The sequence below is a fragment of the Cavia porcellus genome, unplaced genomic scaffold (genome assembly GCF_034190915.1).
Source record: "Cavia porcellus strain 051 isolate PalLab524CR breed Dunkin Hartley unplaced genomic scaffold, mCavPor4.1 scaffold_10, whole genome shotgun sequence".
Classification (NCBI taxonomy): Eukaryota; Metazoa; Chordata; class Mammalia; order Rodentia; family Caviidae; genus Cavia; species Cavia porcellus.
The window spans coordinates 8984883-9008083 of NW_026947493.1; the positions used below are offsets into that span (position 1 = coordinate 8984883).

At 38.3% G+C, this 23201-nt stretch overlaps 1 protein-coding gene across 8 annotated transcripts in view; it reads left to right on the forward strand.

Moving 5' to 3' along the window:
* Window positions 1–23201, forward strand: part of Plcl2 (phospholipase C like 2) — a 195545-nt gene that overhangs the window by 146736 nt on the left and 25608 nt on the right. For all 8 annotated transcript variants that reach the window (XR_010050064.1, XM_063256983.1, XM_013143954.2 and 5 more), the window contains 2 exons: window positions 788–863; window positions 22358–22467. Coding sequence is in view for 7 of the 8 variants with exons in the window: in XM_063256983.1 (XP_063113053.1) it covers window positions 788–863; window positions 22358–22467 (186 nt within the window). In the remaining variant the exon portion in view is untranslated. The remainder of the gene's footprint in view (window positions 1–787; window positions 864–22357; window positions 22468–23201) is intronic.

Sequence of the window (23201 nt, forward strand, 5' to 3'; positions counted from 1 at the left end):
TACAATAGCTATGAAAAATATGTTTAATATTATAAGAAAATATTTGGACACTTCATTACAAAATATTAGAATCAACACTAAGATAGGCACCATTAGAATTGAATCTAGCTATTCCGTTTCATAGAGATTTTAGAACCAACAGGATTCTTCAGGCAGGTTTTCCTGGCTTTTTGGTGAGTGAAATCATTGGTCCACAGTGACCTGATCCTTTTTTTTTCTGAGCTTGGACTCTTAAAGCAAGTTCATACAGTTTGGAATAAGAAATAAAAATTGAGTATTTTTAAAAGCCATTGATAAAAACATTTAAAAATACCAGGCATTGTCAATATCATTTGTGATCAATAGCATTACCTAAATGCTGCTTTTAAATTTGTACTGTATGTTTTAAAGTAATTTTCAGATAAAGATGTGTGGGCTGAAATGAGTAAAAGTGTAGGCATTAGAACTCTGAGGTGGAATGTGTTAAAAAAGTGAGTACATGTGTGATTTAAAACACAGATCAGAGGAGCACACAGACTTACTCATAACTTTTCATAGTGACTCCTACTCAGTGCAAGGCTCAAGGGTTATACTGGCCTAATCACACCTGGAACATACTACTACTCAGTCTTGCTTAAACTGTTGTGTGAGGAGGCATGATTTTTTCACCTACACAAGTTGGAGTCATGGGAAGTCAGATAAAAGGTGCTTTGCATCAACACTGTCGCTTGTTTAAAAGGGCCAGTGCATGAGGCATCAGGGTGCCTGGCTGCCATGTGTAATCTCCTGTCTGAATATTCCCTTGCAGATGATTCAGTCCCTCAAGGCACTGATTGAAAATGCAGACACTGTATATGAAAAGATCGTGCACTGTCAGAAGTCCGGTAAGTGAAAGTTTCTTTTCTTTAAAAAAGCATTAACAACATCATATTTTCTCTAAACTTTGTCATCTTTTTCATACTCACCAGAAATCAGATAAAATTATTTTTCCATGGCTAAAGAAAATATTGATTCAGTGGGGATTAAAAAAAAACTCACCTGGAGGGAGCTTTCAAAATACATCAGCATTGGTCTGGGGTGTTAACTGGGAATTAGTAGGTGTTAAAACTTCCCAAGTGGGGCTGGGGATTTAGCTCAGCTGCATAAGCACCTGCCTTGCAAGCAGGCAGTCGTGAGTTCGATCCCTGGTACCGATAAAAATGAAAAAGACAAAAAAAAAAAAAAAATTAAAAAAAAAATAAAGTCAAGTTTAAAAAAAAAAAAAAACTTCCCAAGCGGTGCTTCTAATGCACAGCCAAGCCTAAGAACCTCAATGTTGCATGTGTTGCAGACCTCTGAACCTTCCAGGCAACTGTGAGTTTCCAGTACACAGTAGGGTGGTGTGGTTTGAACAGAAAAAGAATGATTTCTTAGAAAACATAGATGGGCTCCAGTTAGGGTGTTTAATGCACTGACATTTGTGCTGTTAAATTACTAATTTAATATATAAATGTCACACTGTATTATAAAATTCAGCTATATGAACCACCAGATGTTCGTTGACTTTCAGTGGAGTTATGTCTCAACCTGTCGCCAAGTTGAAAATGTCATAGGTCAAAATGTATTGATCCACCTCACCTGCTGAACACTAGTGCAGCAGCACAGTGCACTGTAGAGCATGTGTTGTTGACAATAATAATCACACAGCTGACTGGGAGCCTTGGCCCACTGCTGCTCCCCAGTCTTGTGTGAGAGCGCAGAACTCATGAGCCAGAGAAAAGATCACAATTCAAAATTCAAACAATGGATTCCACTGAGTGCGTATCATTTTTGCACCATCATGAAGCAAAAGTAGAATTTAAAACTTCAATATCCTACATTGTAATAAAATACATAGAATGGAGGGATTTTGGTTCAAGTTTGAGTGTTAGTTTGGAAAATTCTAATGTGGAGAGTATTTTTAAGTTTTAAATAAGGATATCTGCTCTTGTTTTCCAGGGTTTTGGTTGCTGTCTTAATCAAAAGACTATATTACTAGGCTTAAAAAATCATCTATTTCAGAAATAACTAGCTTAAAACAGATTGAAGACAAAGATATAAGTGACCATTTTCCTTTTCATATGTATCAAAAGATCATTCATATTAGTGACTAATCCGTACACTCCAAAATCCTCATCTTTTTTTCATTGTATGAGCAAAATGCTGTTAGCAAAATGGTCTTCCTACTTCTAGTCCTTTCCAAGCTAATTTTCCCTATAATCTACAGGTAAAAAAAAGTTTCAAACACCACTTTTATCATATCACTACCCTACACAAAATCACCCAGTGGCTTATCAGGATGTCTGGGATCAAATCTAAGGTCCTAACTTTACCTATGAGATTGCCAACCCACTGGCCTACACTTCCCCATCTATTTATTCATTAAATAGATATGTTTTGAATTTTATTTGGATAAATCATGTGGTAGCTCTTGCACACCAAAGTAAGAAAAAAATAATATCTGGTTTTTCCCATATAGAACCTTCAAATTAAACAAGACATACAGCAGTAAATGCAGCCAGTACACTGAAAATTTACTGTGTGTTTCTCAGGGGCCTCTGCTAGTTTCTGAGGCAGTGGGAAGAAGCCTGAGTTTTGAGCAGAACAGGAGGGGCACTGAACTGTAAAGTAATGGGCGAATGTGTGCAGAGAATTTTAAAAGTCAGAAGCTGACTAATGGTAAGAGGCCGTTGGCAGTAGTTGAAGATGGTGCTTGTAGAAGCAGCGAGGAAGGAGAGGGAGTATTGGAAAACCATTTCCCTTCCCCTTTGGGCTGCCCTCTGCATTTCTTATTGCTTATGTGTTTCTACTTCATCAGATTTTCATAAATCATCCCTGTGGTGAGACTTCCTTCTCTGCCCTCTGTTAATCTGTAATACTTCTCTCCTTTTAAACTTGTCTTGGTCTTGCGAGAGACCTTTGCATGATCCCAAGATCTGTTCCTAACCATTCTGTTCAACCCTTCAAATCATTTATTTGCTGGCAGTTGATGGAGCTTATTCAGTTATTCTGTATTTTATTAATGCCATCCATCTTTTAAAAAGGATGCTAACTTCCTATGACACCAAGATTATATATTAAGTTATTTTCTGTGTCTTAATGATATCTATTCCAACATTCTGTGCATTCTTGAATATTAACTAACTAAATGTGATTTGACATTATTTAATTGTGCTAAATATACATATAAGAATTGTGGACTTTGTGGAATTCAAAAACAGGACTGTTTATTAGATGAAAGAACTGTTTATTAAAAGAACTATCAGATAAAAGAACTGTTCATTCAGTTATTATTCTGGGTTATTCTTTGCAAATTCACTGCTTGATAATTTCTCTTAAAATTACTTCATGTTATTCTTTAGTTTAATTTTGGTAAGAGATGTGTTTCCTTGTACTTAACTGAAAAGGCTGTCTATCAAGGATTTTGGAGCTATAGAATAAAAATAGTCTACTGTGTGACAGTTTCAGGTGCCCTGCGTGAAAGCATCTTTAGAAGCAGGTTAGTTTGTTAAGGCCTGCATAGCTCTTCTGTTATCTCAAGTAGTGATTTTATGCTCCTTTGGTTTTTTGTTTCTGATACAGCCATTATAAGGCTATATAATCATCAGTCATAAGAAGAAACACTAATGTATATTGTGTACAAAAGACATTTGCATAGTTTTACTTTTGATAAATGATTATTCTGCTTTCAGAATTTAATCTTGCAAAAGAAGATATAGGTCCCCAAAGTGTGCTCCCCAAGAAAATGATTGTTTTAGAAGCATTTTTAACTTTTGAAACACAAATTTAGAGTTTGATTAGATAAAAATAATTTCAGCAATTGCTATTAATAAGGAGTCAGATCTCCAGTCACTTGTCAAAAGTAGATCCAGTTAGGACAGGTTCATGCTCATGACTATGTTGTTGAGTTTTTAAGGAAGGGAAATGGGAATGCTGTTGTGAAAGGTGAGAAGACTGGGACTCTCGAGAGGTATGCTGGCCAGGGAAGACTTTCAGCCAGTCCAGCCAGCAGCTACAGGCCAGGAGGCAGATGGCAGACAGGAACCTGGAGAGAACAGTGGGAATGACTGTGAGGAATGGGCAAAGCAGAATGTTAGGAAAGTACTCCTCTTCTGAGATAATAAGAAAACTGATGTTGAGAGAAAGTCTGAGACACAAAGGAACGTTTTCCACCGAGGGAGTGGACAAGGAAGTGGTGCTTAGGAGAATACCTGCTTTGTAGAGAGGGACAAGCATGGGCACATTTGTTCAGAATTAGAGGTCAGCAGTGCTAGTCAAAGAGACCAATTAAATATTGGATCATGATGGGGTGATAAAAGAGTCTGGGCTACCATTTTTGTTACTGGGTTTAGGGGTGTTAGAGTCTGGTTTCTAGATTTTTTTCTGTCCTAAACAAAGATTTAGTCAAGATAAGTGAAATTGGTAGCAGTGTTTTACATTAAAGGTAGGGAAAGAAACTGGCTTTGCAGAATGAGTTCGGGCCAAGGAAAAGTAAGAGAAGGAGTATATTGCACAGTATGAGAGTAGACTTCTATGAAGAGACACAGAGCAAAGACTTCATTGTCCTTTGTTTTTTTTTTTTTTTTTTTTTTTTTTTGTCACCCATTCCTCAAGCTGATACCAGGTATAGGCCATCCTATCAAAACCTGCTGTAGTTCTCAGGAGAAGTCCATGTGCAGGCTTTGCAGACTGTTCTGCTTACCTGTCCTGGGCTTTTGTAATTAACAGATCATACTTCCTCAACTAGTCTGCCACACCCTTCCAGGATTTTACAATTAGCAGGTTCCATCTACTTTCCAATTATTTTTAGCCAACACTCTAGCCTCCTGCCTTACTCTCTGTGACCAAGAAAGCCATAAATGACAGAGCTATCCAAGAAGAGCTGTGTAAATTAACATGGCTGGATAAACATACTCCACATCTTCTCACATGCGGCAGATAAGTGGTAAGAAACATAGAAGAGGAAGCATGACGGTTCATTTTATGAAAATCTGTAATCATGGAAAATTTCTCAGTTCTGTCAGGGAGACATGTTTTTCACTTTCTAGTATCTCTCTAAGTGTCCCTAAACAATAGCATCTCTTAGAATTACATTTTTTCCTCATCACTGAATGGATCTGCTTCATAAGGGAAAGGAAGATGGTCTAGAAGCAAACCCATGCTACACTGCTATAGTCAGTTGAGTGTTTCATTTTGTTTTGTTTTGTTTTGTTTTGTTTTTGTTTTTTTGTTTTTTTTTTCTTTTGTCTTTTTCGTTTTTACTGGTACCGGGGATCGAACTCACGACTGCCTGCTTGCAAGGCAGGCACTTATGCTGCTGAGCTAAATCCCCAGCCCTGAGTTGAGTGTTTTTATCAGGTGATTTTAAATGAAAAAAAAAAAAATTTCTGGAAGAGAATAAAAAGAAATCAGTGTTACATTTCCTGAAAATTAACACATACCTTTAATTTTCACTCCCATTTAAAGCCCATTAAAATGACAAGAGTTCTTTAAAGGCACAAATTCATAAGGACAAAGCACAGGAGCAACAAAACTTTGGAAACTGAAAAACAGCTGAGCAAGTGATAATTGACCAAGTGATAATTGGCTTAGTTGCTGGCTTGAGAAAGCTAGAAGTGGTGGTGTCCAGGGAGACGGGAGCAGTCTGATTTGCACCGCAGGGTACCAGCTCAGAACATGGTGATGCCAGGTGCCTCCTGAAACCTGGACAAAATAGACCTAAAAGAGAACTATTATCTAAAAACCAAATTAGGAGGAAGCCATTAGACCCTTGTCCTGACAATGGGGAAGTTAAAAAGAGCAAAATTTTCATCTTTCGTAAGGGAAATTTAATAGGCAATGCTTGAAAATAAGAAACATGAATATAAATACCTAAAAAGGGAAACAAAATCAGTTCAAGGATTTGAAATTTGGCTGTACCTGGAGAGAACTGGTAACGATTAATTGGCTCTTTTGGTACTTACATAACTGATCAAAACAAACCTAAATTGCAAGGAAAAAAGAAGGAAGGAATCAAAGGACAGAAGCTGCCTCAGGAACTGAAGGTGTCCCTAAGGGTGGGTGCACACCCCCAAGTCTCAAAGATACATGATGTGCAGAGGCTGGTGTTGCCTCCCGTAGGTTCATGGGCGCTTTGAGGACAGCTGACGTCGTTATTGGGTGGGCAGGTGTGAGCTCTTCCTGCACAGGAGTAGATTCTGCACTTTCAGAATGACTGTGACCAGAAAAGTTTGAGCTTTAAATGAAGGAGAAACTCAGCCCACCCCAAGCTTCCATAAATATAAGCTGCTTTCTAAAAACTCTGAGAGATACTCAGGCATAGCTGTGGTTGTATAATTTATGAAGAAAGTGCAGCATAAAGTAATTTTCCAAATAATGAAAGCTTTAATTACCTTTCATTTAAATCAGATGAATGTAAATTTTTCTATAATAGGTCCTATCCCTGCTTTCTTAAATTTGATTGGCAAAAGTTATTTGAACATTTGTAGTGTTGGTGACTGAGGATCTTCTTGAGATGCAGTAGTGTCTAGGCTGCAATTTAATGCAGTGATTCCCCAGAAGCCTTTGAGTGTGGAGGTCCCTTAACCTATGAGCATGTTAGGCCAGCCCTGAAAGATCTGAATTTGATCAGCTCATTTACTTTTTTGTAAATGCCTTGCTTCCGAGAGGTTTCTGAGGAGCTGAGGCTACCAGATAAGTAACCTGTAACCAGCATCATTTGGTTCACTCACATCATTATTAGCCCAATGCGGTCAACATAAAATCACCTGTGAGATTCACTCTGATGGCTGTGGATTTAGCTCAGCAGCACAAGCACCTGCATGGTATGTACAAGGTCTTTAAGTTCAATCCCCAGTACCAAAAAAACAAGGTTCACTCTGAAAGCGTTTCACAAGTGAGGTGTTCAAAAAGATTTGCAAAGGGAAAATGGGAAACATTTTAACTTTTGTATTTTGTTTATGCCAGAGTGTTGCTAAGCTCTGTTTTCCAGAAATAAAAGCTGCTTCTCTGGGAAACCAGAGACTTGTGATATCGTGACCTCTTTACATTGTCCTGCATTGTGACTTTAGATTAGTCACTTGACCTGTCTGCTTCATTTTCCTCCTTCTAAGTGGTATGTGATTCCTTGATGATTCTAAAGTGCAGGGACCTAAGGTCAGTGGCATAGGCAGCAACTTTTTAATGGCTTCCTTGCAGTTTAAAAGATTAAACAGGTTACTGTTAGGTCTGAGGAGGGGAAGAAGGGAAGGATTGGTCGGCGGTGGTGGCTGAAAAGATAAGAAATACAAAATATAAGTAACCTTTATTTCAGGAATGCGGGGAGAGACACCCCCGGCCCCCAGGGCGCAGCATCTCCACCCTGGGGCCGGCGATCTCTCCCTGGAACACTCTCTCTGGAACATGTGGAGTGAGGCACATAAGTAGCCTTGGCCTGGGGTGGAACCTAATGGGTTTTAGGGATGCACAGGTATTCCATTGGTCTTAGTTTGGCGCCAGAGGTAGGTTTGTAAGGGTGGGGGTATAGGGTCACAGGTAAATCTCTAGGGGCGGGGGAGGCAGGAGCTCCCTAATTCCAGCTGAGGCTTTTCCTGGCTAAAGTGTCCGGTCTGGGCCAGCAACCCTTTCAGTTACTGCATACATAGAATGTGTATGTGTCGCAGAATACATAATTTGCAGCCCATCAATATGCGTTTGAGAGGAAAGTTAACTCTTGACTTTGAAGGTAAGGAGTGACCATCTCTGAAGGCTGAAACTGTGAGAGCCCAAGCCAGAATCCCAGGCTTCTCTGGGAAACCTAATAGATGTCCTCAGATAAAGTAAATGAGCCTCACTGAGCTCACTTTCGTCTTAAAGACTGGATGCTGACTCTCTGCCTCCTTTCCCACACATGTATTAATTAATTAACTAATAATTAATGAAATCATGGGAAGCTAAAAGGTAGCCAGGTCGTCAGTGGCTCATCCTCCGTCCCCCAGCTTCTCCCTCCTTCAATCCCTGCTCAGAATGACCATCCTCACTGATAAGAGAGCCTAGAGAAAATGATCACAAAGGTGACAATTCATTTCTGTGTCAACTCATAGAAACTTCAACATAAGTAACTACTCTCCTGTCTCATCACACTCTATCTCATGTACTAATCCCTTTCCCTATGTTAAGATGCCCCCCTACACTAATACTCTTTTTACACTAATACTCTTCTTCCTCAGTGTGGTCACAGTCTCTGAGGAATGCTTTGCATTACCCCCAAATACTGACTATTTCAGGATGAGGCTCAAGAATTTGCATTTTGATGAGCATGTTCTAGTTTTGAGAACCTCTTTTTTCAGGATGGGGAAGCACAGGCTCCTTTCCAGGCTGTATGCTTTAACCAGATGCCTTTTCCTCTGTCTTCATAGGGATATTGACTGCTCAAACTCAAGACACACCCTGGCTGTGTCACTAACAGCCAGATTTTCTTTCTAGAATAATGGACTTTTCTTTGTAACAAGCTTTCATCTGTGAAATTTTCCCTGTGTACCCAGTGAAGGGGAAGGGAAGTTACGAGGATGCTTGCCCTTCCCGGAGTATGTGTTCTGTGATCAGATCCCAGACTTGCACTATCCTATCACATTTTCTTCCTCTTTCCTTTATAAGCCCACAGTTTCTAAACGTGTCTTTTCCATGTGAGTAGTAGTGCTCAGGTTCTTCCATCAGATGCTGTGCTGGGAGTCAGGAGGGCCTCCTTGGATAGCTGTTTTCACCTGTAGCATCTGCATAAAAAAGTGCTACTGTTATCGTTGCCCACTATAGTGGAAAAGAACCACAGTAAAAGTGAAGTCCGCTAAACAAATCCTTTCTCATTCAAATCTTAGTTTTAGACAGCTGTCCTACCAGATCTCTTATTGTGTATTCTCACATCTAAGATAAACCTAGTGCTATACTTATCCTCAGATCTAAAATAATGCAGATTAGTTTTAAATGATCCCTAAGGCCTTTTCAGGTCTCAACTGCTATTGTCTGCCTATCCTATCAGTATAAAAGGGATTGTAAAAGGGAATATATGAGATTAAGTGAAGGTAAAAATGCATGCTAAGGATAATTTAACAGTATTTTACAGGTAAATCTTCTTATAACAAGGGATTTAAAGCAGCTGTAAATTAAATGATTTCATCCTGAGTCACTAGACATTAAGTACCTGACTTACAGAGGTTTGAGTTGCAAACTTTCACAGACGTAAACAGACTTCACATTACAAACACTTGCAAATGCAAGCAAATCATGAAGTAGCTCAGTGTCTGCCAGGTGTTGTCACAGAGCCCAGGAGGTCCGGAAGCAAGAGGAAAAGCAGTGGTGATGTATGGACTGCTAGGAAACGCAAAGCAGTGCACATGTGTGTGTGTTAAAGGTGCATGAGTCTCACCTTATGGGGCTTACAAACAAACCCGACTTACAGAGGTTCTCCCAGAATGGAACTCATTTGTAACTACTATACTGTACTATTCATAACATAGTAAAGGAGAAACGTAGTCATGGGTTTGTGACTGTGCCTGTGTTCTATCACGAGGTATTACATTAATTGTTCATCGAAGATTTTTTTTAAAAGATGAGAGGCCTTTTTTAAAAAAGATGTGTGGAAAACACAGCTGAGCCCCTGACATGGATAACAGGTGTAAGAGAAGCATACAGGGAGAAGCCACCCTTTCCCAGAGGTTTGTTGGTGGCAAGGAGGTTGAGCTTGAGCTCAGGGCTTAAGAGTGTGCAGGATTCACGCCTGTGAAACAGGAGAAGCTGGTCATTTAAAGTGAGCAGAATTTAGAAGGTTTAATTACCAATGTTTGTTGGCAGTTTTTGCATGAAATATGCTATTCTGGCTGAAGGAAAACACTTGATCAGGAAATGGGGGAAGTTAGGATGGAATCTCTGCTTGGGTCTAATGATGCAAGCCTTTTTATTCGAGGTGAAAGCATCATTTTGGGTTGACTTCTAGGCCAGCATTTCCCGAAACCTAATTCAAGGAATACTAGTCATTCTCTATGGGCCAGTGATTCATCATCAGATTCTCACAACACAGCTTGTACTCTTTAAGATCTTAGAGCACATTGGCATGCTAAATAAATATCCTTCGCTTTTGTAGTGCAGCATGTTCTAAGCTTATTTTGTTATAAAGCCATTGTTTCGAGTTCTGTCAGTATCTGGAACACATCAGGAAACTAAGGCAATGAAGTCACTAAACAGAGGCCCACTCAGAGACTCACTGGTTGGTTCAGCTCTTTCCTGTGTGCTCCATGTTCCAATACTACTACCAGTAATAGAAAATAGATGCCTGGAGTGTTAGCACAGGAAGAAGTCAGTGGTGAAGTCTCTCTCAGTCATGGTAGGCTGGTCAAATGGAAACAGCTGGTAAGGTATCAGAGCAGCTGTACTGAAGTGTGAGATCAGGCTACAGATACAATTGACTCTTACCCAAATGGGTAAGTTGTCTGAGTGGCTAAGTTCTCTAAGGAAGAAAGAACTGGGGGAAAATAGAAAAAATTCTTGAGTGCGATTATGAGATTGATTTAGAACTGGTTATTTTCACCCTCAAACCTTAAAAGTATACCCTCCACATGGACACCTGATTCCTTATTCTGCTCTACTGTATCTTTTTCTATAACAATTATTATCCTTCCACGTCTGATTAACCAGGCATGGTAACTCACACCCATAATCCCAAGACTTGGGAGGCTGAGGCAGGAAGATCACTGTGAGTTCAAAGCCAGCCTAGGCTACATAATGAGTTCAAGGCCACCCTGAACTACATAAGGAGACCCTGTCTCAAAAAAATGAAATAACAGCATAAATAAATAAATAAAAGAACAAACACTTGATTAACCCTTGTTTTTAGATTATTTTCGATCTTCTTAAACTCTGAGGCAGACAATTCATTATTCATAACATATCCCAAATGCCTAGAATAGTGCCTGACACACATCTAGCATTTGGTAAATATTTGTTGTATTAAATTGAGCCAGGATGCTATACTTATTTGTTCATTTATTCCATGGATATTGCTTAGGTCTTTATTCTGAGTCTTCCTAGAAGATGGAGACTCTGCAGATGAACAGGATACAGGTTCTATCTTGGGAAGGGTCCAGTCCAGTGTTGGAATGGGCATGGGGGCCACTCATCACTGCCTAGGTGAAAAAAAGGGTAGTACATGAGAACTTCGCTGCAGCTTTGACCACACAGAAAAGGTCACAGGAAAGGGGCGATGCTTGAACCAGATTTTAAGATAGACATTGCATCGTGAAGGTGATTTGTCTAGGAACCAAGGCAGGGGGCAAAGACTTTGAGCAGAGAGAGGAGCATTCATAGGGCAAGAAGACCCAGGCTAGCAATAGCAGTGGGCCACTTGGAGCACCACTTGGCAAAGACAAGAGTAGCAAATGAGGCAAAGACAAAGAGCAGTAACCCAAAATCTTATATTGGCCTGCATTGAAGGAATTCTGTATGATCAAAATCAGCATTCTGAAGGCTGTGCTAATAGCTTTTCTTGATGGGTTGGATGTGTGGTAGGAGGAAAAAAGGACAGGAAGAGATTTTGGGTCTGTCTCAGAGGGATGGAGTTGCTGTTTACCAAGATGAAAAAGATGGGCTGGTATAGGTTTAAGAAGGAAAATCAGGAGATAAGTAAAATCTGATATCCCTAGTGACTTCCAAGGGGAAAATTCAGGGCAGAGATCCAGACTGAAGGAATGAGCACATCAACATGACGATGGTCTTTCATCCAAGATTCTGAACTCATTTGAGAAGCGATGTGGATGGAGAATATGAAACCCTAGCCTCCAACATGTAGCTGTTGGGGACATGCAGAGAGTAAGCAGAGCAGTTGAGATGCAGCAGCCAGAGAGGAAGGATGAGAGTGCTGCTCTTCTGGAGTGGCGTGAATGAAGTGCTCTGGAGATATACAACTTTTTCTTCAACAGATCCAGATTGTGTTAGCAATCTCAGTGTTCATAGTACTCATCAGGATGAGGATACAAGGTGACGATGCAAGGGAACTAATAACTGTCACTTTGTTGGGAGCATGAAAATGATGAGGAGGGCCTTATGGTGGTTGTGCCTAACTGTGGGAAAGAAGAGAAAAAGCAATATGAAAGTTGGGATCTTATCAAAAATATTCTATATTAAAAAGCCTATTGGGGGGAAGGGCTGGGGACTGAACTCGCAAGCACTTTATTAAAAAACAAGTGAACAGAAAACTTTAATCATGGTTAAGAGGGCCTCTGTATTTCTCAGTGAAACAAAATGAGAAGGGTCTTGCTTACTGCAGGGTTCCCTGTATTATTCTGCCAAATAAGTCACAGGGCCTTGTGTTTAGAATGGTAGCATGAAATTAGATTCCACAAAGAACTAAGAGTATGCAACTTCATCTCACCTAGATTTACCCAGATGGGAAAGACTGGCAGAGAAAGAAAAACTTCCTTCGTATACTCCATTCACAAATTGTACTATTACAATAGATTTGGCACCCCAGGAACCTTGCCATCCATCTGGGTTTCAGGGATATATTTAAGAGACCTGATTCTATTCTATCTCTTGTGAAATAGGATTTAATAGCTCAAACCATCTTAAAATAATTTTGCTTTTGTTAATGCCAAGATTATTTGGGAAGAAGACCAAGAAAAAGAGACTACCACCTGGAACTTAGTAATCAGGCATTTCCACATCTCCATGAGTACTAGTTTGAAACACACACGTCAGTGGTATACCCACACCCCATCCCTGGAGTTCAGTGTATATTGCATTATTCTTGGAGGCTTCATATTTTAACAGGTACTGTGTGCAAATTAGTGGGACAAAATGATCCCGTAATCACATTTTGTTCTTAGGGCATTATGATGTTGTACCACAATATGTGTGCAGATCATATATTATTGGCACTTTAATGTTGCTGAGCCTTGAATGAGGACACACATATACCTGTATTCTATGGAATTTTATATCCCACTATAACCAATGTGGGGAATTTGAAATAGAATTTCAAATTGAATTTGAAATTTACCAGTGATGAAATTCACGACCTTGTGCTTGCCAGGCAGGCACTATGCTGTTGAGCTAAATCCTCAGCCTCATAGAATTGTATTTATCTATTAATCTGTCACCATTTAAAAGATCTTAACCTTTGTTTTCAGTTTCCATTTTCCAACACACACACACACAAATATTTTTACACTAATTATGTTTGTGATAAAAGCACTTTATAGGTCAGCAAAATTTTCAATTGTAAAAATAATCTTTTTAAGTATATTAGTTTAAGATCAATGTCCCATGAGTGTTTTTTTAAATTATATTACTTCTAAGAAAAGTTTAAGCATGTGCTACCTGCTGTATTTTAGATTCATGTAATTTAGTGTAGTAGAAAAAATCCTAACCAGAATTATTTGAAAGGTATTCTGCTTCATGCTTGGCATGCTTGATCCCTCCTTTTGAATGAAACAGCTTCTTTATATCTATACCTATATTACCATTTTTATGTTTAGATTTGATTGACTTTCATACAAGTTTGTTATCTATTACAGAAAGCAGCAAACTAAGTAGAAATGAAAATTTCTCCTCAGTAAATTCCTATATAGTTGTATGAGTTGCACTAATGATCTGAACAAGTATGTCACTGTGAAAATTTTGTACCCATTTATTAATTTGCATAAAAAATCATACTTAATTTTTCAGCAATACATTTCATTTTTATCATTAATTTTAAGCTCCTTAAGCCTTTAAAATAAAATATTTAAATTGTAAACTATTTTCAAATAATAATTGGATAATTATGTGAAACACCTTGGTGAATCAAAGATTTGAACTGTTTAGTTCTAAAGAAATGACATGGAAAGAAATAGTAACTTCCCAAAATGTATTTCTGCACATAAAAATATAATATACTTTCATGTGGCAGTACTAATTTTTCAAATTTAACTTTACAATTGTAAATCAGAATGCAGTCCCTACTGCAGACTGATAGACTTACCTTGCTGTTTATCATGTGGTCCCTTTAGACCAGAACAGAATTAAATTCTCATCAACATCATCTAACTATGGGTTTTCCATTTTTTTCTTCTTTCCCTGCTATTTGACAACCTACTATTTATTTCCTTGGGTTCTCAGGTTCATTACCACAAAGGAATCTGAGCAGGTTTTATCTTTGATTAACATCCCAGAAGAAAAACAGTCCACTGCTTTTCCCTCATAAGAGAAGTTTAGGATCATAGAGTCAAAAGAGCCTAATTGTAGTTTTTTAGAACTGAGCAAACGAGGCATACAGACAATCTTTTTTTCAAAAGTGCACCCACCCCAGGCCCAGCCAGGTTTATATGTCAGATGTTGAAAACTTACTGATTTCTGAATTTATCTCTGAGCATGAATCTCTGTTTCGCTGGATTTGTGTAACATGCTTACACCTTCAAACTTTAATACATTTAAACACAATGTATGTTTTGACTCTTAAACGATGTAGGACATCACAGATGTGTCACATTTTGAAAGGCCATTTTCCTTGTTTTGGTTTTCAACTAAAATTAATAGTACAATAATACAGTTTCTCTTCCTTAAAAATAACTGCTACCTCTCCTCTTGCACTCATGTCAACATAGCTGCAGAACTAAGAATTCTGGGTGCTTGCCCCTACCTCGCTGAAAAGGGTCCCAAAGTGTTTTGCATTGTACTTCTAAAGAAAACATGGACAAGTATGTGCTTTTTGAGACTGGTAATACCATCTAGTTTTAATGGGATAAAAGCTAATAGAAAAGAAAAGGAAGTGATTTTGTCAAACAGTCAACTTGAAGATAAAGTGAAGGATACATGGCAATAAAGTATACAAATTTATGATTAAAAATGCTAGGTGTACTTGGAAGACATGAGTAACCTACAGGAAATTAGATCTTGTTTCTGAGAGAATCATACCCAGCATCTCCTTCCTCAGTATTATTGGCCTGGTTTCTGCTTCTGAGCCTGAAGATTGCTTTCACCGTGGGACTCCATCACCATCTCTACCCAGCAACAGCAGCAGCATTGCTGGAACAGAGAATGTGCCTGTTGCTCTCTCCATGTCTGCCTGGTGGCTTTCCTTAAGTCCATCAGGCAAAGTTCATGCCATGTAAACTAAGCCATGTTCAGTACGAATATTAGGACTTTTCAGCTTAAACCCATAATTTAGAAACTTCTAAATACTGACTTTGCAGATGATCATCACAAAAGTAGTTTCTCAGCATCAATAAAATTCCGGGTTTTACAGTTATGTAGGCTTAGCTATAGTTTATTTATAGAAAAAAACTTGTGCTTTTAGGGACTGTAAAGGCTCTACTTGATAAGCATAATTACAGTGAAACTTGCATGGGAAGGTTGCTGGTATACATTGCATTGGTATAACCCCACAGTCCCCTGCTCAGAGCAGCACAACTGTCGCTACAAAAATACTGGCAATCTAGATAGGCTGATGCAAGATACATGGGTAACTGGTAAACATGGAATATACAAAAGTTCTCACATAGTTAATAAGAAGGCAGAAGGTAAAACTGACTTCTGTGGGCTGACCAAAGTAGTAAAAGGTTCAGACATCGTGCAGTGACCAAGCTGTGCTGTCTACCCCTGTGCCCTGTATCCCAGGCTCTGGCTGGTACATGGTTGAGGACAGGAGCTAAGGGAGTGTCTTCTCTAGTCAGAGTTTACATTCTTACTATTTCTTTTAGGATGCCAAGCCTACAAAGATTAATGATGGAGAATGGTAAAGGACTCTAACTTCTTTCTTGTTATGTAGCTTTCTGGTCTAGTTACTTAAAATTTTATAATAGGTGTGTTAGTGAACTGTGCATCACTGTGGCAAAATGCCCAAGGGAAGATTTACTTTGGCTCACCATTTCAGAGGTTTCAGTGCGTGATCATGTGATTTCACTGCATTGGGCCCAAAGTAACTATCATGGCAGAAAGGTATGGCAGCCAGGGAGCTGAGAGATGAAGAAAGAGCCAGAGAGGAAGAGACTGAGACCGATAGCTTCCCCAGGGTCATGCCCCATGACCTTTTCCCTTCAGCTAGGCCCCACTTCCTGTTCCTATCACCTCCCAATAATGGCTTCAAATTATGATCTCACCAGTGGATTAATCCACTTGACAGAGTTAGAGACCTACATGAACCCAAAAGTCACTTCCCAAAAGCCCATCACTGGCAACCAAACCTTTAGCACATATACCTCCTTAGATTTTCAGAAATTTAAACTTCTGTAATTAATTACTTTTAGTTTTTTATAACATTAAATAAATTTAAATGTCCCATTATTTGCAATTCATCTGTAAAGTTTTACATTATACTTAATTATCTTAATTACTTTACTCATTGCAGAGACAAAATAACTGACACCCAAAGTTAAAGTTATTGTACCTCAAAGTTTGCAGAGGTTTCAGTTCATAGGCAGGGCAGCATGGCAGAGACATTGCAGAGGGGAAGCTGTTCATGGCGGGCAGAAGGCAGCAACACAGTGAAATACCAAACCACATCTGCCCTCTTTCTGTCCCTTATTTTCTATCTAAGCTACCTGCTCTTACGGCACTCGCACCCAGAATAAGGCACCCTTAATTCTACACAGAACTGTGCTAAATCAGTCAGTGGACTGATGTAGTAATCACACACTCTAGATACAGCCACCTCTGAAAAGTTCCACCTATGACTGCATAAGGCTTTGACAGGACATCTGTACCAAAGTCACAACAGTAATCTTCATAAATCTTCCATATTTAGCAACTTTTCTCATATACTGCCAAACCTCTAATTTGTTATTATAGCTACAGAATGTATTTTGGTATTGATTTTTAAAACACAGTTGTTACTTATCTTCACATCATTATTTTAATACTATTACCATCTTAGCTTTTTCTCCTCTAAAATACATAGTACTTTTTTTTTTTTTAATAATTAGGCTGGACCAAGAAATCTACAGAGTTTATTTTGGTATTGATTTTTAAAACACAATTGTTATGTATCCTGACATCATTATTTGAATACTATTACCATCTTAGCTTTTTCTCCTCTAAAATACATAGTGCTTTTTTTTCTTAATTAGGCTGGACTAAGAAAACCATCTTTCTCTTCCAACACCCTGATAAACACATCCCAAAGACTTAGTAAGGTGAATCAGTTATCATGCTTCTTGGGGAAGGAAACGTGTACAATTGTATTTCAGAGTAAGTTTAAAGGTTTCTTTATGAAAGAGCTACATTGATAACATAAGCACTAGTTGGCTACCCATACTTCCAGATATCTGCAGCTTTTTACAAAGTGGTTGTCATATTTCAATAATGGGTTTTAGTGGAATTCAACCCAGCACAGAATCAAATGACCTGCACATGGTCTGTGATCAGTAAATATTACTGACTGACCAATTACTTCAAGAATCAAGAATTGCTCTCATTATGCAAAATAATTAGATCTTTTGTATCTCAAAATTATGGGTATTAACTACTAATTACAGAACCAGAAGTGTCCTAGGAAATCTCCATGGCAAAGAAATCTTAGATAGGGGCCGCCTGGCAAGCACAAGGTCGTGAGTTCGATCCCCAGTACCAAAAAAAAAAAAAAAAAAAGAAATCCTAAATAGTATGACAGTTTTACTTCTTGACATAAACATTCCTCATTAAATTTCATGTTGGAGTTCTTTTAAATAGAAGTAAAACAAGAAAACATTAAAAAAAAACTTAAGATAATTTAAAAATAAATATATATGAGAACTGAGCAGTTATTACAGTGAAAAAAGTAATCTCTCTTCACACACACACACTACTGTGGAATGGAGATGACATTCTCAATTCCTAGATTTTCAGCAATACTACTCTGATCCTGACTCCACCTTCCTTTCACATATTTGTCTTTCCCACAATTAAAGAACAAGGGGTTTTAAAATAAAACAACTGTTCTTCTTTGGGGTCAGGGTGTATGACATGATCTTAAAATTTTTGCTTATCTGATTTTCATCAGCTGCTTTAAAGCTCTCCTCTCTGTAAACAAAACATACAATACGCCTAAGGAGAAAAAATCTTGCTTTTAAGTTATCCATTATGATAAGGACCTTTTCCCTGGGCAGATTCTTTGCTGTAAATAATTTGGAGAATATGGAAGAGGCTATTTAACATCTAAGCCAGATAAGTTCTTTGTATTTACTATTGGTTTAAAGGCCCCAGGAGACCTTCTTCTTATAACATTTTAGGGTAGATGTCCTGATGGTTTAGTACCAAAAAGATAATGCAATTTATATCGTAGATGTATTATTGGATTTCTATCATTACATGTGTGGACTGTTTCTATTCAAATATGTAATCTCATTGTCTCTACCTCTGTATTCCCTTAAAATGGGGCCAGTGCCTGTCCAAAAGCCCTTACATCATTTTACCTTACATAACCACATAATGAACTCCTATTAAGGGCTGGGATGCTTTTGTCTAGAAATAATACTTGGTGGTTGAAAAGCGCTGGGGCTGTTGGGTAAAATGGGCAAAGATTTAAATCTTTTTTACTATTTCTTTGGAAGCTCTGTAGGTTGTCTCTATATTTCTTGCATAGTGTGTGAATGTGCCTGGCCAGTTCCTTTGTGCTCTATTTGGCTGTGCATCCTTGGTCCTTACACTGACTTTGCCTGTCGCAGGGGAAAGGAAAACATGCAGTCTTGCTATATAGATCAAGATGAGAATCCTTTCCTTTCCTTGAAAAATAAAAACGGATGCTTCATAGCAGTGGATTAGTAGAACTCACACCCGTAGATTTGCAAAGACAGGCTAAAAATATAGACATCTTTCCTGAGAAATAAGTATGTTTCACCAGCAGATCATATGATATAAACAACAGAGGGACCAATAGTCTTGGTCACTTTTTAAATTGTGTTTTATATTTTTAATATAATTGCTCTATATCAATTTATCACCTTTCTCATGCCCAATTTAAAAAAAAAATTAAAGTACACTTTACACTTCCCTGTGAATTGTTACTGGACAACAGATATTTTAAGAGATACAAACTAAGGGGGAATTGTTTCAACTCTTTTTTCATAAATAATAAAAATATATGAATTTTGTAAGATAGCAGGCTCTATGCATCTGTGTTCATTTTTTAGTGTTTGTATATTACATCTTTATCAATAGCTTTTTTTATAATTTCAAATGCTTCTTGTTCAAGTCTCAATCCTCAAACCATCCTCTTTTTTTACTGCCGCTTACCCTGGATTCTTATCTTTTGAACTTTCTGAAAGGTGCTTTCTTAAAATCTGCGGTATCGGGGCTGGGGATTTAGCTCAGTGGCATAAGCGCCTGCCTTGCAAGCAGGCAGTCGTGAGTTCGATCCCTGGTACCGATAAAAACGAAAAAGACAAAAAAAAAAAAAAAAATCTGCGGTATGTAAGAATATAAACTCAGCATTCTCTTTGTGTCACATTGTCTTTAGGTTCTTGTTAGTTGGAATGAAGCCCAGTGTAGCAGTTCCTATGATTGCTTCATTACTTTGCAGCTGATGAAGTGTTCAGCAGGACAACATAAGTAGCCCCCAATAGAATGAAGCTTCCAACAGATACCTGGGTGGTTGAAGACTATTGTTGTGTTCACTGGTGTGCTAGTCTTTAAATATATACCAAGAAAACATCATCAAGGTCCACATCTGGTCAGGCAGTTGTAGTCAGTAGTACCATAGTAATAGTGCTTCCATTTCCCTTCCCACCCTGCACCATGTAGTCCATGTAGCTGTGTTTTTTCTTGTTAGTAGAAAGCTACTTCTGCCACTTTGTTTCTCCCCTTTTCTATATACTAGTCACAGATTCCATCTATTAGGTCTCAGTAATATGTATGAGATTATGATGCCTCTTGACTGATAGAAATAGAAACATTATGAGGACTAAGGATTCATGTAAAATCCATTTCCCCTGAAGAAGTAGTGCCTTATCTTTAGGTCCTACCTGAGTGTGAGTCTGCAGAGAGCCTCACAGATTCAAAGTTGGTGCGGGAGACCTGAGGGCTCTTCCCAAAACCCTGAGTTTTAGGACACAATCACTGTCTATTCGTGGTTGTTCTTTTCATTTGGTGGGGGGTCATTTTGTTTTTCTTCAGTCTGTTAAGCCCAGCATGTCTAGTGAAAGGAAGAACTAATCATAAGGGATGCACCCCACTGCGAGAGGCCACCTGCTGCCTGGGCTGGATCACCAACCCCATGGTGGAGAATTTAATCAGTTAAATTGGGATATGCTTAGGCTCCATCATTAGCAAAAGAGAAATGGAGAAGGGGTTCCTCAGCATGCTGGTTCGTTAGACAATAGGATGTTTTTCTACTGTTGTTCTGTTTTGAGATCAGTAAGATTTGCATGCTTTACTAGCATGGCAGGAAGTTGCAATATAGCTTCTATTAGGTGGGAGAAAAATAGAGAAGAAAAATGACTAGACTGGCAGCTTATTATTTTTATCACATGTGTGTCAGCTTTTGCTTGATGTTTAAAGTGATGCCAGACACTGTAGCAAGTTGCTTTGAGATGGTGTCATACAGAAAAGGAATTAGAAACTAGAAGGCCCAAAGAGTAAACATACAAAAAAGATGCAGACAATGCCTTGTAAAATTCACAGGGGTTGCACATTACTCACAATAGCAAAAAATTTTGAAACATCTCGGCATCCATCAGTATGGTCTGGCTATCTAATGTTGGCTCAACTATACAGCAGTCTCTTTAGCTGTCACAATGAGCAGTGACTCCATACTGATCTAGAGCAGTTATATGAGAAAAAAAAAATACCTAGACAGAGAACAGTAACACAGTACGATACATTTTGTGCAAGAAAGGGAAAATTGTGAATATTTTTATTTGTATACATTTACTTGTATTTGAAAAGAGAAACAATGTAATAGAAAGATAATTTTAAAAAGTGTAAGAGGAGGGGAGAACAAGGTAGAGACACATCTTGATATGTAGTTTAACTGAGGAATCCTGTTAAGTTCTATTATACGTACCACTGAACAGATGACATCCAGGGGCTCAGCAGCACAAGCAAGTGCAAGGTTATGAGTTCAGTTCCCAGTACAAAAAAAAAGACATCCAAAAAGAGCACGCTTGCCCACACATGCACACATGAAAAGTCAGAAAACAAAAAATTACATAATCACATGGGAAAATATGAAAAAAAAGAAAACAAATTAACCTAACTATACTTTGTTAGTGGTCTAACCACATAGGTGAATTATTTCAACTGACCTTGGAACACAGTATTTTTACCATTCATTCTTGGTAAGATGTTCTCTGAAGATAAAAGAACATGAAGTTGGCTCCAACAGTTTTACTTTTAATAATCAGATCAGTATGGTCAGTGATTAACATTTCTCCACCTAAGAGGATTTTAAAAAGCATAAAATTTAGGTCATGTAAATACCCTGAATTAAGTTTGAATTAGAAATTTTATGTTTCTTTTTTTTAAAAAAATTGTATTCTCAGTCTGTCTGGATCATAATCTGGGACCCCCCCCCCCAACCACCATACAGTTTCCTTGAAGAAATAGCTCCAGGTCTGACATGTGGAAGGTATTTTGGTGAGTCTAGAATACCTTGTACCAGGAAACAAAGGACGTATCAAGAGCTAATTGGTCTTATCAGAATGGTGCAGAACCAGTTTGAAGGACTTTCATTGCCAGAGATTCAATGATTGACTATAAGGGAATATGTAAAAATCTATAAATCATAATAACCACTAATGAAGGGCCATCACAGTACCCTGAATTACCAGAGTGCACATCCTCTTAGTCTTTTCTGAAGAATAATGGGAATCATTTGATTAGGTAACTCCTGGTAAGGACTGTGAGGGGTCATAACACTTGTATAGTGTGATGTTAAAGTGCATGTCTTTCTGCCAGTTCCCCCCAACCCCGCTTTACAGTGGTCTTGGAATCTGACCTCACTCTGACCCTTACTGTGATAGAAAGTACATGGTTTTACCTCCTTTTCATCCCCAGTCACCAACATCATGTCCTTGGCAGAACTGAACTCTGCCTTGTGAGATTCCAGAGATTTGAATTCTAGTCCCAGCTCCTCTTCCTGTTCCCTCAGCACCTTCATCTCTGAAGTGTGCCGAGCATCACTTCTCTAAAATGAGATCATATAATCATAATCTTCTGGCCGTGGCTACCTTTCAAACTCTAAGGAACTGTCATTGACCCTAGTGTACGTTCTGCCTGTTGATATGGTGGGTTTCAATGTTTCCTCTGCATCACTACATTCTTAAATGGGCATGTATGAAATCCCATTAGAGAGTGGAATGGTTTCAGCAGTACTGAAAAAAGTACAGTAATCATTGCCTCAGACTGAATGGAGAAGTAACAGTTTGTCTCTTTTTTCTTCTAGCCATGGAATTCCATGAACATTTGCACAGCATAGGCACCAAGGAGGGTCTGAAAGAACGAAAACTACAAAAAGCAGTGGAGAGTTTTACCTGGAATATTACCATCCTAAAGGTATCCAGAATTGTTCCTGAGCACAGTGATGTTTAATGCATTTTCCACTCACTTTTTTCCCTTAGGATCACATTCCTTGTGCTGTATGCCATCGGCCAGTGATGTTCCAGCACAGTCACTGAAATCCGGCATCAAGCTCTGCCCTCTAGAAAGAGTGCAGGCATGACAGCATGCCATTTGGGTCTGGGGGACTTGTACAGTGGGCACAGCAGAGTTGGTAGACAAACGGACCTTCTCATTTTATCCTGGAAGCATTTTAAACTTCATAAATGCCACTTGGAGATAGTATATGGGAAATACGTTGTAAGGATTGTAGTTACTTCCATGTTATTTAACACTTCAGTACATAACCACAGCCTCAGCATGATAACACCATATTTTTTTTTATTTAAGGAGAAAAAGGGAAAAAAAGCAGAAAAAGGGTACAAGTTATACAGAATTTCAGAAAAAAAAATAAACAGTAGGAAATCACTAGTTAATGGATTACATATTGTCATCTTAGAAATATTTGTTTAGGTTACAAGATTAAAGAATATAAAGTGGACATTCAAACAGTGAGACTGCAAACAGATCTGTTCAATGATCCAACAAAACTTAGTAATATCATTGTCTATCTTATACACTTAAATTTACATGTAGTTATACCATTTAGAACACTTTCTTTTCCTCTCTTTTGTACAATGACTATTACACATTTTGGGTTTTATTTCTCCCACAGTTCTTATTACTTTTTT